This window comes from Chiloscyllium punctatum, chromosome 28 (assembly GCF_047496795.1).
Source record: "Chiloscyllium punctatum isolate Juve2018m chromosome 28, sChiPun1.3, whole genome shotgun sequence".
Lineage (NCBI taxonomy): Eukaryota > Metazoa > Chordata > Chondrichthyes > Orectolobiformes > Hemiscylliidae > Chiloscyllium > Chiloscyllium punctatum.
This window is the reverse complement of record NC_092766.1, coordinates 13,874,362-13,888,946: the sequence shown is the minus strand read 5'-3', so window position 1 is coordinate 13,888,946 and position 14,585 is coordinate 13,874,362. Positions and strand designations below refer to the sequence as shown.

Below are 14,585 nucleotides of genomic sequence, written 5' to 3'. Positions count from 1 at the left end.
TGACACTCCTGAAGTCAACTTGCCAGGACACATGTTCAGAGGTGCAGGAGCAAATCTCCACAAACCCCCTCTGGACCACATCTGGAGGTTTACACCTCTACGGAGGAGGTTGATCTAGAACCAGAGATCCCATCAGCCACTGCCGATCCAGGAACAGAGATCCCATCAGCCACTGCCGATCCAGGAACAGAGATCCCATCAGCCACTGCCGATCCAGGAACAGAGATCCCATCAGCCACTGCCGATCCAGGAACAGAGATCCCATCAGCCACTGCCGATCCAGGAACAGAGATCCCATCAGCCACTGCCGATCCAGGAACAGAGATCCCATCAGCCACTGCCGATCCAGGAACAGAGATCCCATCAGCCACTGCCGATCCAGGAACAGAGATCCCATCAGCCACTGCTGATCCAGGAACAGAGATCCCATCAGCCACTGCTGATCCAGGAACAGAGATCCCATCAGCCACTGCCTAAAAAAACAAATGATCTGGGCCAATTTTGTGGGATCTTACAGTGCAGAAAACGGGCTGCTACATTTCCTGCCATAGAGCAGCGGAGCATCCTTTTAAAAAGTACCTAATTGGCTGAGGAGTGATATGGCAGCTTGTTTGATTGTGAAATTTGTTGGAGAAACGTAAATTTCTTATCTACTGCCAGTGCAATGGGACAAATTGTCTCAATTCTAACATCCACACAGAGGTAGCACACAACCATTGTACTCGTGGTTCTGTTCATAAGGCCAAAGATTCACTGATACTGCTCCAGATTCACTGCCCCTTCTCTGTGCTCCTGGTTCATTGTTCTCAGGGCTGTTATGAAAAACACAGTCATAGAGTTAAAAATCACACAATACCAGGTTACAGTCCAATAGGTTTATTTGGAAGCGCTAACTTTTGTAGCGCTGCTCCTTCATCAGGTGGTTGTGGAGTATAGTAAGACACAGAAATTATAGCAAAAGATTATAGTGTGATGCAACTGAAATTATATATTGAAAAAAACTGGATTGTTTGTTAAGTCTCTCATCTTTAGAATGACCATGTTGGCTTCAGTTCTAACAGATGAGAGACTTAACAAACAATCCAGGTCTTTTTCAATATATAATTTCAGTTGCATCACACTATAATCTTTTGCTATAAATTCTGTGTCTTACAATCCTATACTCCAAACCACCTGATGAAGGAGCGTCGCTCCGAAAGCTAGTGTGCTTCCAATTAAACCTGTTGGACTATAACCTGGTGTTGTGTGATTTTTAACCTTGTACACCCCAGTCCAACACCAGTCATAGAGTCATACAGCGTGGAAACAGACCCTTCTGTGCAATGCTGACCATAATTCCAAACTAAACTAGCCCCACCTGCCTGCGCTTGGCCCATATCACTCCAAACTTTTCCTATTCATAAACTTTTCAATCCAAACATCTCTTAAGGTTACCTGTACCTGCATCCACCACTTCCTCTGGCATTTCACTACACACATGAACCACTCTGTGTAAAACATGTTGCCCCTCATTGTCCTTTTAAAATGTTCTTCTCTGCTTAAATATGCCCTCTAGTTTTGAACTCCTTCCGCTCTAGGGAAAAGATCCTTGTCATTCATCTTAGCTACACCCCTCATGATTTTATAAACCTCTAAAAAGTCACTCCTCAACCTTCTACACGCCAGTGAAAAATATCCCAGCCTATCCAATCTATTTTTATGTTTCAAACCCTCCATTCCCAGCAATATCCAGGTAAATCTTTTCTGAACCCGCTCCAGTTTAATAATATCCTTCCTTTGACAGGGTGACCAGAACTGCACACAGTAGCATACAACATCAGTTTCAAATGCATCTATACTCCCAACAACCTCCACTCTCACGCCACCCACCACCACTGACTGACTACACCCTGTACACGCAGGAATCCCAACTGGAATTCAGGATTCTGTTTTAAAAAAAGGGGGCGGATCCCATTTACCGGGTGCGTGCACAGACAATCGGAGAGGAAACACAATTAATCGTGAGAATGCATTTGCATGATTCAACGAGCACTCCTGAAGTCAATTTGCCAGGAGACATGTTCAGAGATGCAGGGGCAAATCTCCAGAAACTCCATCTGGACCACATCTGGAGATTTACACCTCTACTGAGGAAGTTGATCTAGAACCAGAGATCCCATCAGCCACTGCTGATGCAGGAACAGAGATCCCATCAGCCACAGCTGATCCAGGAACAGAGATCCCATCAGCCGCTGCCGATCCAGGGACAGAGATCCCCTCAGCCACTGCCGATCCAGGGACAGAGATCCCCTCAGCCACTGCCGATCCAGGAACAGAGATCCCATCAGCCACTGCTGATGCAGGAACAGAGATCCCATCAGCCACAGCTGATTCAGGAACAGAGATCCCATCAGCCACTGCTGATTCAGGAACAGAGATCCCATCAGCCACAGCTGATTCAGGAACAGAGATCCCATCAGCCACTGCTGATTCAGGAACAGAGTTCCCATCAGCCACTGCTGATCCAGGAACAGAGTTCCCATCAGCCACTGCTGATTCAGGAACAGAGTTCCCATCAGCCACTGCTGATCCAGGAACAGAGTATAAGTTCAACAGCTGAAATTGCTGGGAAAGCTCAGCAGGTCTGGCAGCATCTGTGGAGAGAAATCAAGTTAACATTTCAGGTAGAGTGACCCTTCTTCAGACCTCATTATTGGTTGCACCCTACCCCCTCAACACCCCTTGATAGCAAGTTTGCACTCTGACAAATGGGTCACTAGACTCGAAATGATAACTGTTTCTCTCTCCACTGATGCTGCCAGGCCTGCTGAGTTTCTCCAGCACTCTCTGTTCTCGTTTCAGATTTCCAACATCTGTAATTTGTTGTTTTAATCCATTTCTATAGCACCCCAACGTTGGAAAACACTACAAGGTGCTTCACAGGAGTGAAACCTGTAAGAGTTCAGAAAGGTTTTACAAGGATGTTGCCGGGGTTACAGGATTTGAGCTAAAGGGAGAGGTTGAATAGGCTGGGGCCGTTTTCCCTGGAGTGTGGGAGGCTGAGGGGTGACCTTATAGAGGTTTATAAAATCATGAGATGCATGGATAGGGTAAATAGACAAAGTCTCTTCCCTCGGGTGGGGGAGTCCAGAACTAGATGGCTTAGGTTTAGGGTTAGAGGGGAAAGCTATAAAAGAGACCTAGGGGGCAGCTTTTTCACACACAGGGTGGTACATGTATGGAATGAGCTGCCAGAGGAAGTGGTGGAGGCTGGTACAATGACAGCATTTAAAAGACATCTGGGTTTGGAGGGATATGGGCCAGGTGCTGGCAGGTGGGACTAGATTGGGTTGGGCTATCTGGTCGACATGGATGAGTTGGACCAAAGGGTCTGTTTCCGTGCTGTACATCTCTGTGACTCTATGACTTAACCTTTTGACACAAAGTTACACAAAATAAAGACGTTAGGACAAGCTTCCTGCAAGAGATACATCTTCAAGGGAAGAAGATGATGTAGTGGTAATATCGTGAACTTCATAATCTAATGTTCTGGGGACACAGATTCGAAATCCAAGATGACACATGGTGAAATTTGAGTTCAATATATATATCACATATTCACGTATAGATACATAATCCTGCTAAAAGGAATCAGTAAATTGCTCTCCCTGTGTTTCCCTATGTCCACCATACCAATGTCTTTTTAAATCCCTGCCTGTGCCTGTAGGGGAATGTTTAAAAGCGGGTGCAGTACTTGTATAACCTTTAAAGTTTTGTTACGACTCTGGGGACAATAGGGCGTGTTGTCCACCATGCTGCCCCAGTTAGACACCCTAATATCAATGTGAAAAGAGATGAGAAAGTTAAAATTGAGACAAAGCCAGACCAAGAGTCAGTGTAGATCAGTGAGTATGGGAAGACAGTGGATGAATAGGATTTGGGATGTGGGGAAGATTGTGTAAACTCATCGAAAACACAGTTGTACAACATGGAAACAGACCCTTCAGTCTAACTCTATGCCAACCAAATATCCTAAATCTCATCTCATTTGCCAGCATTTGGCCCATATCCCATTAAACCCTTCCTATTCATGTCCCCATCCAGAAATCTTTTAATGTTATAATTTTGCCAGCCTTCACCACTTCCTCTGGCAGCTCATTCCATACATGCACCACCTTCTGTGTGAAAAAGTTGCCCCCTTGGTCGCTTTTGTATCTTTCCCCTCTTACCTTAAACCTATGCCCTCTAGTTTTGAACTCCCCTACCCTGGGAAAAAGACCTTGGCTACTCATCCTATCCATGCCCCTCATGATTAGATAAACCTCTATAAGGTCACCCCTCCGACTCTCCGAGGAAAATAGCCTCAGCCTATTCAGGTTCCCCCTATAGATCAAACCCTCCAACCCTGGCACCTTTTTCTGCACCTTTTCAAGTTTAACAACATCTTTCCCCCAGCGGGGAGACCAGAATTGAACGCAGTATTCACAAAAGTGGCCTAACTAATGTCCTGTACATCCGCAACAGACCCTCCCAATTCCTATACTCAACCAATAAAGGAAAGCAGACCAAATGCCTTCCTGTCTACCTGTGACTCCACCTTCAAGGTGGCGTTGATGTTGAAGGGTAGGAGGCCAGACCAGATGAATATGGAATAGCTGAGATGGGAGATAACAGAAGCACAGATTAGAATTTCAACAGTATTTTGGAACGGGGGTAAGACGCTGACAGGCAACATTACAGACACATGCACAATCTTCTTGAATGCCTCACTCCAATGGCTACGTACTTGCTGAATGAGCATGCTAGAGAAAGGAACACTTTCTCATTTCAGACTCTTGCTACAATTAGAATCACAGAGTTATCCAGCACGGAAACAGACCCTTCGGCCCAACCAGTCCATGTCGACCATAACCCCCAAACTAAACTAGTCCCACCAGCCTGCTCTTGGCCCATATCCCTCCAAACTTTCCTATTCATGTATTTATCCAAATGTCTTTTAAACATGCACTCGCATCCAACACTTCCTCTGCAAGCTCATTCCACACATGAACCACTCCCTGTGTTAAAAAAAAATTGCCCCTCATGTCTTTTTTTAAATCATTTTCCTCTCACCTTAAAAAACACGCCTCCTAGTCTTGGAATCCCCCGCCCTAGGAGAAAAGACACCCGCTATTCAGCTTCTCTAAATCACTCATTATTTTATAAACCTCCTACACTCCAGTGAAAAATGTCCCTGCCTCCCCTTATAAGTCAAACTCTCCATTCCCTCCCAGCAACATCCCGGTAAATCTCTTGTGATTATGAATCTCGCGTACACAGCTTTGATGAGACCCCATCAGGTACTCTCTCAGCATTGGACCCTCCAACCCTCTGAAGACAGGATAGGTGCAGGGAGAGATGTTCCCAATGCTGGGGTGGGGGGGACGGAGTCTATAACCAGAGGGTCAAAGTTGAAGGATACAAGGTAGGACTGAGATGGGGAGAAATGTCTTCACCTGGACAGCATTTGCTACATCCGAACGCAGCTGAGACCAAATCATTGCATTATTTCAGGAAGGACTTGGATTCAGCAGGTGGGATTAAGGGATTGAAGGATATGGGAGACAAGCAGGAACAGGCTACTGAGTTGGATGATCAGCCATGATCATAGTGAATGCTGAAGCAGATTTAAAGGCGTGCGTGACCTACACTTGCTCCAATTTTCTACGTTTCTATATGCCCTGGTCACTAGCATCATAAACAATCCAAAAGTCTGCTAGAGAGAAATAAATAATTAGAAGATGGTTAAAAGGAGCAGTAGGAGCCATTAAAGAACAAAATTGAAAACTATTGCAGAGTCAAAGACTGTGGCTGAATTGTTAAACGATCAATTTTCAATTGTTTTCACTACTCAAGTCATGGTTGAGAGATTGAATGGGCGCAAAGATTAAAATGAAAACTTGTAGAAAGGTTAAAATCCCTACAAGTGTAGAAGCAGGCCATTCGGCCCATCAAGTGCACATCGACCCTCCAAAGTCATCCCACTCAGAACCATTCCCCCTACCCTATACCTCCCAGTAACCCTGCATTTCCCATGGCTAAGCCATCTAGCCTGCACATCCCTGAGCAATTTAACGTGGCCGAATAAACCCTAACCTGCACATCTTTGAACTGTGGATGGATTGCGCTGAGGAAACCCACGCGCAGACACAGTGGGAGAATGCACAAACTCCACACAGATGGTTGCCTGAGAATGGAATCGAACCAGGCATTGAGAGGCAGCGGTGCTAACCACTGACGCACCGTGCCACTCCTGAAGGTCACCAAGAACCAGTGAGATGCATCTGAGGTGTCCGAAGGATTCAAATTGCAGAGAAAGCATCTGCAATGTTCAAATCCTCCTTGGAGCATCAGTCGTGCCTCAGGACTGGAGAATTGCACATGTACACCCGCAATCAAAACAACAAATCATGTAAGGAAAAATGCAGCAACGGGGCCAGTCGGCTTAACTTCATGATGGGAAAACTGGGAGAAAGGATATTCCAGGACATAATTCACTCAGACAAAATGTGGAATCTGGAACTTCCTCCATAACAGCAGTGTGGACCATTACTGCAGCTCAGCATCACCTCTCCCAGGGTAGTGAGAGACAGGAAGCAGTGTGGACCATCACTGCAGCTCAGCATCACCTCCCCCAGGGTAGTGAGGGACAGGAAGCAGTGTGGACCATCACTGCAGCTCAGCATCACCTCTCCCAGGGTACTGAGGGACAGGGAGCAGTGTGGACCATCACTGCAGCTCAGCATCACCTCCCCCAGGGTAGTGAGGGACAGGAAGCAGTGTGGACCATCACTGCAGCTCAGCATCACCTCTCCCAGGGTACTGAGGGACAGGGAGCAGTGTGGACCATCACTGCAGCTCAGCATCACCTCTCCCAGGGTACTGAGGGACAGGGAGCAGTGTGGACCATCACTGCAGCTCAGCATCACCTCTCCCAGGGTACTGAGGGACAGGGAGCAGTGTGGACCATCACTGCAGCTCAGCATCACCTCTCCCAGGGTACTGAGGGACAGGGAGCAGTGTGGACCATCACTGCAGCTCAGCATCACCTCCCCCAGGGTAGTGAGGGACAGGGAGCAGTGTGGACCATCACTGCAGCTCAGCATCACCTCCCCCAGGGTAGTGAGGGACAGGGAGCAGTGTGGACCATCACTGCAGCTCAGCATCACCTCCCCCAGGGTAGTGAGGGACAGGGAGCAGTGTGGACCATCACTGCAGCTCAGCATCACCTCCCCCAGGGTAGTGAGGGACAGGGAGCAGTGTGGACCATCACTGCAGCTCAGCATCACCTCTCCCAGGGTAGTGAGGGACAGGGAGCAGTGTGGACCATCACTGCAGCTCAGCATCACCTCCCCCAGGGTAGTGAGGGACAGGGAGCAGTGTGGACCATCACTGCAGCTCAGCATCACCTCCCCCAGGGTAGTGAGGGACAGGGAGCAGTGTGGACCATCACTGCAGCTCAGCATCACCTCCCCCAGGGTAGTGAGGGACAGGGAGCAGTGTGGACCATCACTGCAGCTCAGCATCACCTCCCCCAGGGTAGTGAGGGACAGGGAGCAGTGTGGACCATCACTGCAGCTCAGCATCACCTCCCCCAGGGTAGTGAGGGACAGGGAGCAGTGTGGACCATCAGTGCAGCTCAGCATCACCTCCTCCAGGACAGTCAGTGACATCCACAATCCTTCAATAATTAGACAGAAAATCGAGCAAAGCCAGTTGGATCTCAAAGGCAAAATTTGTTTCACCGAACTGGATTGTGTTTCTTCTTTGATGAGGCAACAGAGCGCGTTGGTGTATATATGGACTTCCAAATTGCTGCTGGTAAAGCGACACACATTAGGCTGATCTACCAAATGACACCTGATTGTCAGAAAACAAGAGTGCTGATGAATGGTTGCTTTTTACACCAGAAGGGGATGGGAACCAACAGAGGGTTGTACCCTGACCAATCCCTTTTATCCTCATTGGATGACAAGGCCAGAATTGACCACATTATCCTGCTCAGACAATTGGTTTGCAGATGCAGCAGGTAATTACTGAAGGGAAGTGGAATATTATCCTTCGTTGCTAGAGAGGAGGAGTTTAAAAACAGGGAGGTTATGCTGCAGCTGTACAGGGTGCTGGTAAGGCCACACCTGGGAGTATTGTGTACAGTTTTGGTCTGCTTTCTTCAGAAAGGACCCACTGGCATTGGAGGGGGGGGGCACAGAGGAGATTCACTCAGGTTGATTCCAGAGTTGAGGGGTTTGGCTTATGAGGAGAGATTGAGTAGGCTGGGACTCGCTGGAATTTAGATGAATGAGGGGGCATCTTATAAAATGATGAAGGGCCAGGATAAGTATCGAAGCAGGGAGGTTGTTCCTGCTGGAGGGTGAAACTAGAACGGTGGAGGGGGGCGCGTACCCTCAAAATAAGGGGGGGGGGAGCAGATTTAGGGCTGAGCTGAGGAGGAACCTCTTCACCCAGAGGGTTGGGAATCTGTAGGAATCCCCGCCCAGTTGAGGCTACCTCATTGAATGGTTTGAAGGCAAACATAGATTTTTGACAATAAACTAATCTTGGTGAGTGCAGGTGGAGCTGGGTCCATAAAAAGGTCAGCCATGATCTTATTGAATGGTGGTGCAGGCTCGATGGGCCAAATGGCCTACTCTTGCTGCTGTTCCTTACATTCTTATTGTAGAGGGAGGTTCAGACTCAACCACACTAATGTGGGTCTGAGATCACATATAGGCCAGACTGAGTAAGGACAGTAGATTCCTTCCCTGAGGGATATTAGTAAACAAGATACGGTTTTATAATAATCAATGATCATTTTCACAGTCACTTTCACTGAGATTAGCTTTCAATTCCAGGTCTATTAAAAGAATCACAGAATCCTTACAGTGTGGAAGCAGGCCATTTGGCCCAAAGGTCCACACCAACCCTCCGAAGAGTAACCCACCCCGGCCCATTCCCCTAACTAATGCACTTAACCTACACATTCCTGGACACTATGGGACAATTTAGCATGGCCAATCCACCCTAACCTGCACATCCCTGGGCACTACAGGACAAGTTAGCATGGCCAATCCACCCTAACCAGAACATCTTTGAACTGTGGGAGGAAACCAGAGGAAACCCACACAGACACAGGGAGAATGTGCAAACTCCGCCCGATAGTCGCCAGAGGCTGGAATCGAACCCAGCTCCCTGGCACCGTGAGGCAGCGGTGCTAACCACAGAGCCACCGTGCCACCCACAAATTTAAGTTCAACCAGCTGCCATTTGAATCCTTGAGCCCAAAGTCTATTGACATTCCTTCAACACCAACGTTTCCCATCTTGACGTATGTTCATGTCCTAGACCTGAATGTGATAGGCGTAATCACAGCGTTTGTGGTCGGTAATGAAATTTTAAGTATGCAATACTATGAGGATAAGCAATAAGACTTCAAGAGGAAATGGTGGAGTGATATAAAGTAAGAGATTTTAAAAAATTTGCTCCGCGAACATGGCAGTCCTAGCTAGGTCAGCATTTATAACCAAGCCAATTCTAAAGGGGATTATATGCACTAAGTGGTTAAAGATATCAGGGCAAGATGAGAAAGCAGCTAATAAAACATTTGGAACCCAGGGCTTCATAAATAAAATCAACTAGAATATTACATCAGCTCTGGGCACTGCACTTTCAGACTTGTGAAGGCGTTAGACGAGGGTGAAGGGTGAAGCACATCATACAGCACGGAAACAGACCCTTCGATGAGCCAGACCATAATTACAAACCAAACTAGTCCCACCTGCCTAATCTTGGCCCATATAGAGTCACAGAGATGTACAGCATGGAAACAGACCCTTCGTCCAACCTGTCCATGCTGACCACATATCCCAACCCAATCTGGTTCCACCTGCCAGCACCCGGCCCGCGTCCCTCCAAACCCTTCCTATTCATATACTCATCCAGATGCCTTTTAAATGTTGTAATTGTACCAGCCTCCACCACTTCCTCTGGCAGCTCATTCCATACACACACCACCCTCTGTGTGAAAAAAGTTCCGCCACAGATCTCTTTTGTATCTTTTCCCCTCTCACCCTAAACCCCATCCTCTAGTTCTGCACCCCCCATCCCATGGAAAAGATCTTGTCTATTTATCCTATCCATGCCCCTCATGATTGTATAAACCTCTATAAGGTCACCCCTCAGCCTCCAACGCTCCAGGGAAAACAGCCCCAGCCTGTTCAGCCTCTAGGAGAAAGTAAGGACTGCAGATGCTGGAGATCAGAGTCAGGAGTGTGGTGCTGGAAAAGCACAGCTGGTCAGGCAGCATTCGAGGAGCAGGAGAATCGCATTTCAGGCATAAGCCCTTTATCCTCTCCCTACAGCTCAAATCCTCCAACCCTGGCAACATCCTTGTAAATCTTTTCTGAACCCTTTCAAGTTTCACAACATCCTTCCGATAGGAAGGAGACCAGAATTGCAATATTCCAACAATGGCCTAACCAATGTCCTGTACAGCCACAACATGACCTCCCAACTCCTGTACTCAATACTCTGACCAATAAAAGAAAGCATACCAAACGCCTTCTTACCTACCTGTGACTCCACTTTCAAGGAGCTATGAGCCTGCACTCCAAAGTCTCTTTGTTCAGCAACACTCCCTAGGACCTAACCATTAAGTGTATAAGTCCTGCTAAGATTTGCTTCCCCAAAATGCAGCACCTCACATTTATCTGAATTAAACTCCATCTGCCACTTCTCAGCCCATTGGCCCATCTAGTCAAGACTCGTTGTAATCTGAGGTAACCCTCTTTGCTGTCCACTAACCTTGCTAATCAGTCTCCCATGGGGAACTTTGTCGAACGTCTTACTGAAGTCCATATAGATCACATCTACTGCTCTGCCCTCATCAATCCTCTTTATTATTTCTTCAAAAAACTCAATCGAATTTGTGACACATGATTTCCCATGCACAAAGCCAGGTGGACTATCCCTAATCAGTCCTTGCCTTTCCAAATACATGTACATCCTGTCCCTCAGGATTCCCTCCAACAACTTGCCCACCACCGACAACAGGTTCACTGGTCTATAGTTCCCTGGCTTGTCTTTACCACCCTTCTTTAACAGTGGCACTACATTTGCCAACCTCAGTCTTCTGGCACCTCACCTGTGACTATCGATGATACAAATATCTCAGCAAGAGAAGCAACAATCACTTTTCTAGCTTCTCAGAGTTCTAGGGTACACCTGATCAGGTCCTGGGGATTTATCAACCTTTATGCGTTTCAAGACATCCAGCACTTCCTCCTCTGCAATCTGGACATTTTGCAAGATATCACCATCTATTTCCCTACAGTCTATATCTTCCATATCCTTTTCCACAGTAAATACTGATGCAATATACTCATTTAGTATCCCCCTCCCCATTTTCTGCGGCTCCACACAAAGGCCACCTTGCTGATCTTTGAGGGGTCCTATCCTCTCCCTAGTTATCCTTTTGTTCTTAATGTATTTGTAAAAACCGTTTGGATTCTCCTTAATTCTATTTGCCAAGCTATCTCATGTCCCTTATCTAAATTTTTTTATACTGTGTAACTGTACCCACATTCATTACTTTCTCTGGACATTCATTCCACAACCACTTGGTGTAAAATAAAAAGTGCTTTTTATAAAAATCTTTTTCCTCTCATCATAAAAAAATGCCCCCGAGTCTGGTGCCCCCCCCACCCGAGGAAAAAGATACCTACCATTCACCTTATGTTTACCTCTCATGATTTTATAAATCACTATAAGGTCACCCCTCAACCCCCCCCCCCCCCCCCCCCCCCCTTTGATACTAATCGTAAGGAATGTGGACAGATTGGAGAGTGAGAAGCAATTCCCCGGTGGGTGGAAGAACCAAGAACGAGAAGTGACCACTTTCAGGTCATCAACAGAAGAAGCAAAGCCGAGACCCAGGAAGTTTTGTTACGCAGTGAGTGGTTAGAACCTGGAGACTTACCGACTGAGAGTGTGGTCGATGCCGGTTCAGCCAAAACTTTCAGAAGAAAATTGGATAATGAACCAAGGGAAGAAGAATGGTAGGCCCCTAGGGAAAAAGCAGGGGGAGGTTCTGGGTGCGCTGCTCTCAGAGAGAGCTAGCACAGCCAGTTCAGGCTGAGTGACCTACTCCTGAACATAGGTGGGCTTGGATCGGCGCAACATCGAGGGCCAAAGGGCCTGTACTGCGCTGTATTTTTCTATGTTCTATGTTCTATAAGCAGCCTCTAGATAGGACTATTTTTCAGAAACCTGCCTACTCTCATCCAGCCTTCAAACACCCGTGGGCGGCACAAGACCTCAGTGGTTAGCACTGTTGCCTCACAGCACCAGGGTCCCAGGTTCGATTCCAGCCTTGGGTGACTGTCTGTGTGGAGTTTGCATGTTCTCCCTGTGTCTGCTTAGGTTTCCTCCGGGTTGTGCTAGATGTGCAGGTTAGGGTGAATTGGCCATGCTAAATTGTCCCATAGTGTTAGGTGCGTTAGTCAGAGGGAAATGGGTCTGCGTGGGTTACTCTTCGGAGGGGTCAGTGTGCACTTGTTGGGCCGAAGGGCCTGTTTCCACACTGTAGGGAATCTAATCACTAAATGGCATAGAAATAGGAGCCATTCAGCATCTCAAGTCTACTCCACCATTCCAGCTCTGACGCCTTTTCCCACCTCTTTCCCCTCCCCCCCCCCTCAACTCTCAATTTTCCTCCCCGTCAATCTGAGACCTGTCTTTTTCAGCCTCCCCTGCACCTGGTTTGAGGGGAAGAGAATTCCACAGACTCTCAACTGCTCCTCAGAGAGAAGAAATTCCTCCTCACTCCCACCCTCCGCCAGTGCTAGCACTAAAGAGGTACCACCCCATCTCTTGGGTGGTCCGAGACACTGTCAGGTGGGGTGGGGAGGGGGGGCAAATCATCTCACAGCCACTATTTTGCTGGAATCCATTGTCCCCTCTGCCAGAATCCTGGGTCAATATTTATATTGCATACTATTACCATTTTTAAAGAAAAGCATCTGTTCCTTAACCATGTGCTTGTAAAAATCCATGAGATGACCATCCTATCTCCCAGGCAACTTCTCAAAATAAAAGTTTTCTCTTCATGGATGCTGTCTGACCTGCTGTGATCTCCAGCATTTTTTTTCCCCTTAGTTGTTTTCAGTTCCAGAATAAGTAGCTACCTAAATTATTGCCAACCTGAGGTAGGGGAAGGTGTGCACAGAAATCCAATCATGGTCTGTTCTGTCAAACTGACAGAAACGGGGTCAAAAACGAGGAGGAATTTCTCCTCAGAGGATCAGCTGAGAGGTTGAGATCAAACATACACAACAGTGCAGGACATCCAGTCAGCAAAGGACATTATGGGGAAATAAATCATAGCGCCAGATATCTTCGACATTAAAGAATCAATAATTTGTTTTGCAATGGCACATGACAATGTTTTTACAAGAAAATTTGCTTCTTCTTTAATTTTGTGTAAGTTTGAATCTACACATTGAAAGTTAAAAGTTGATAGCGGTGCAGCTTAATGATTAACACGGGGAGAGCTGGGGGTCGTGATCTGGGACTGGGGGGTAAACAAGACCCCTCCTGCAGCCCAACCTTGAGTCTCAAAGTTACAATAAATGAAAAGAGGAGCCCCTCTTTCTCCTTATCACTCACCTCCCATCCTGTTCCTCTTGGTCAGCTTTCTCGCCAGTGTTGTTGTCCTGTGAACTCATGTGTTCCCCCAAAACTTTTCCAGCTTCCTTGGGGAAGGATGTTCAGGAAAAGTTGCAAACTTTTTCTCTTTACCCCCACTCGTCCTTAGATTGCCTTCTCTCTCTCTGCCTATTTTTTTTAAATCTCTCTCCACCTCTTCCTCTTCCCCTTCCCCTCCCACCCCCGGTGACGAGAGAGCAGTATGTGAAATCAAGCTGTTAGCAACATCCTTTTTTTTCTTTTCAATTGACCAACGCGTCTGGCGATAGAGAGGGAGGGAGCCTGCCTGACAGACAGACAGACAGACAGACAGCAGCTGTGGTTGGGTCCTAGTGCCGCATAGGGTTTCGCAACAGATTCCCACAGCTCTCAAACTTTCAAATCACTTAATTAGTGTCATACAGCAAGGCCGTCAGTCTATGCCGACCATAATCCCAAAGTAAACTTGTCCTACCTGCCCTGCCCCACCCCACGTCCCTCTAAACCTTTCCTATCCATGTACTTATTCCAATGCCCCTCATGAGTTGTTAACTGTGCTCTCGTCCACCACTCCCTCAGGAAGTTCATTCCACACCTGTGTAAAAAAAAACTAGCCTCCCTCATGCCCTTGTAAAATCTTTATCCTCACATCTTAAAAATGTGACCCCTAGTCTTGAAATCCTCCCACCCTAGGGAAAAGACAACTTCATTCTGAAATTGAAATTATTGGCCTCAAAGATTGTGGTAAGAACACTTTTGTTTCACGAACGCCCCTGGAGGGTAGGGGTGTCATACTGGTATTTGTCATGCTGAATACCAGATAGAGTCCTTACAGTGTGAAATCAGGCCATTTGGCCCATTGAGTCCACACCTGAACATTCAGAAAG

At 47.1% G+C, this 14,585-nt stretch overlaps 1 protein-coding gene across 3 annotated transcripts in view; it reads right to left on the bottom strand.

Annotated features, from left to right (window-relative positions):
* The window catches only part of bnipl (BCL2 interacting protein like), a 67,115-nt gene extending 53,275 nt beyond the window's left edge, over window positions 1-13,840 (bottom strand). For all 3 annotated transcript variants that reach the window (XM_072548943.1, XM_072548942.1, XM_072548941.1), the window contains exon 1: window positions 13,681-13,840. In XM_072548943.1, the coding sequence (XP_072405044.1) occupies window positions 13,681-13,739 (59 nt within the window). In that variant the 5' untranslated portion in view covers window positions 13,740-13,840. The remainder of the gene's footprint in view (window positions 1-13,680) is intronic.
* Between the last annotated feature and the right edge of the window lie 745 nt (window positions 13,841-14,585).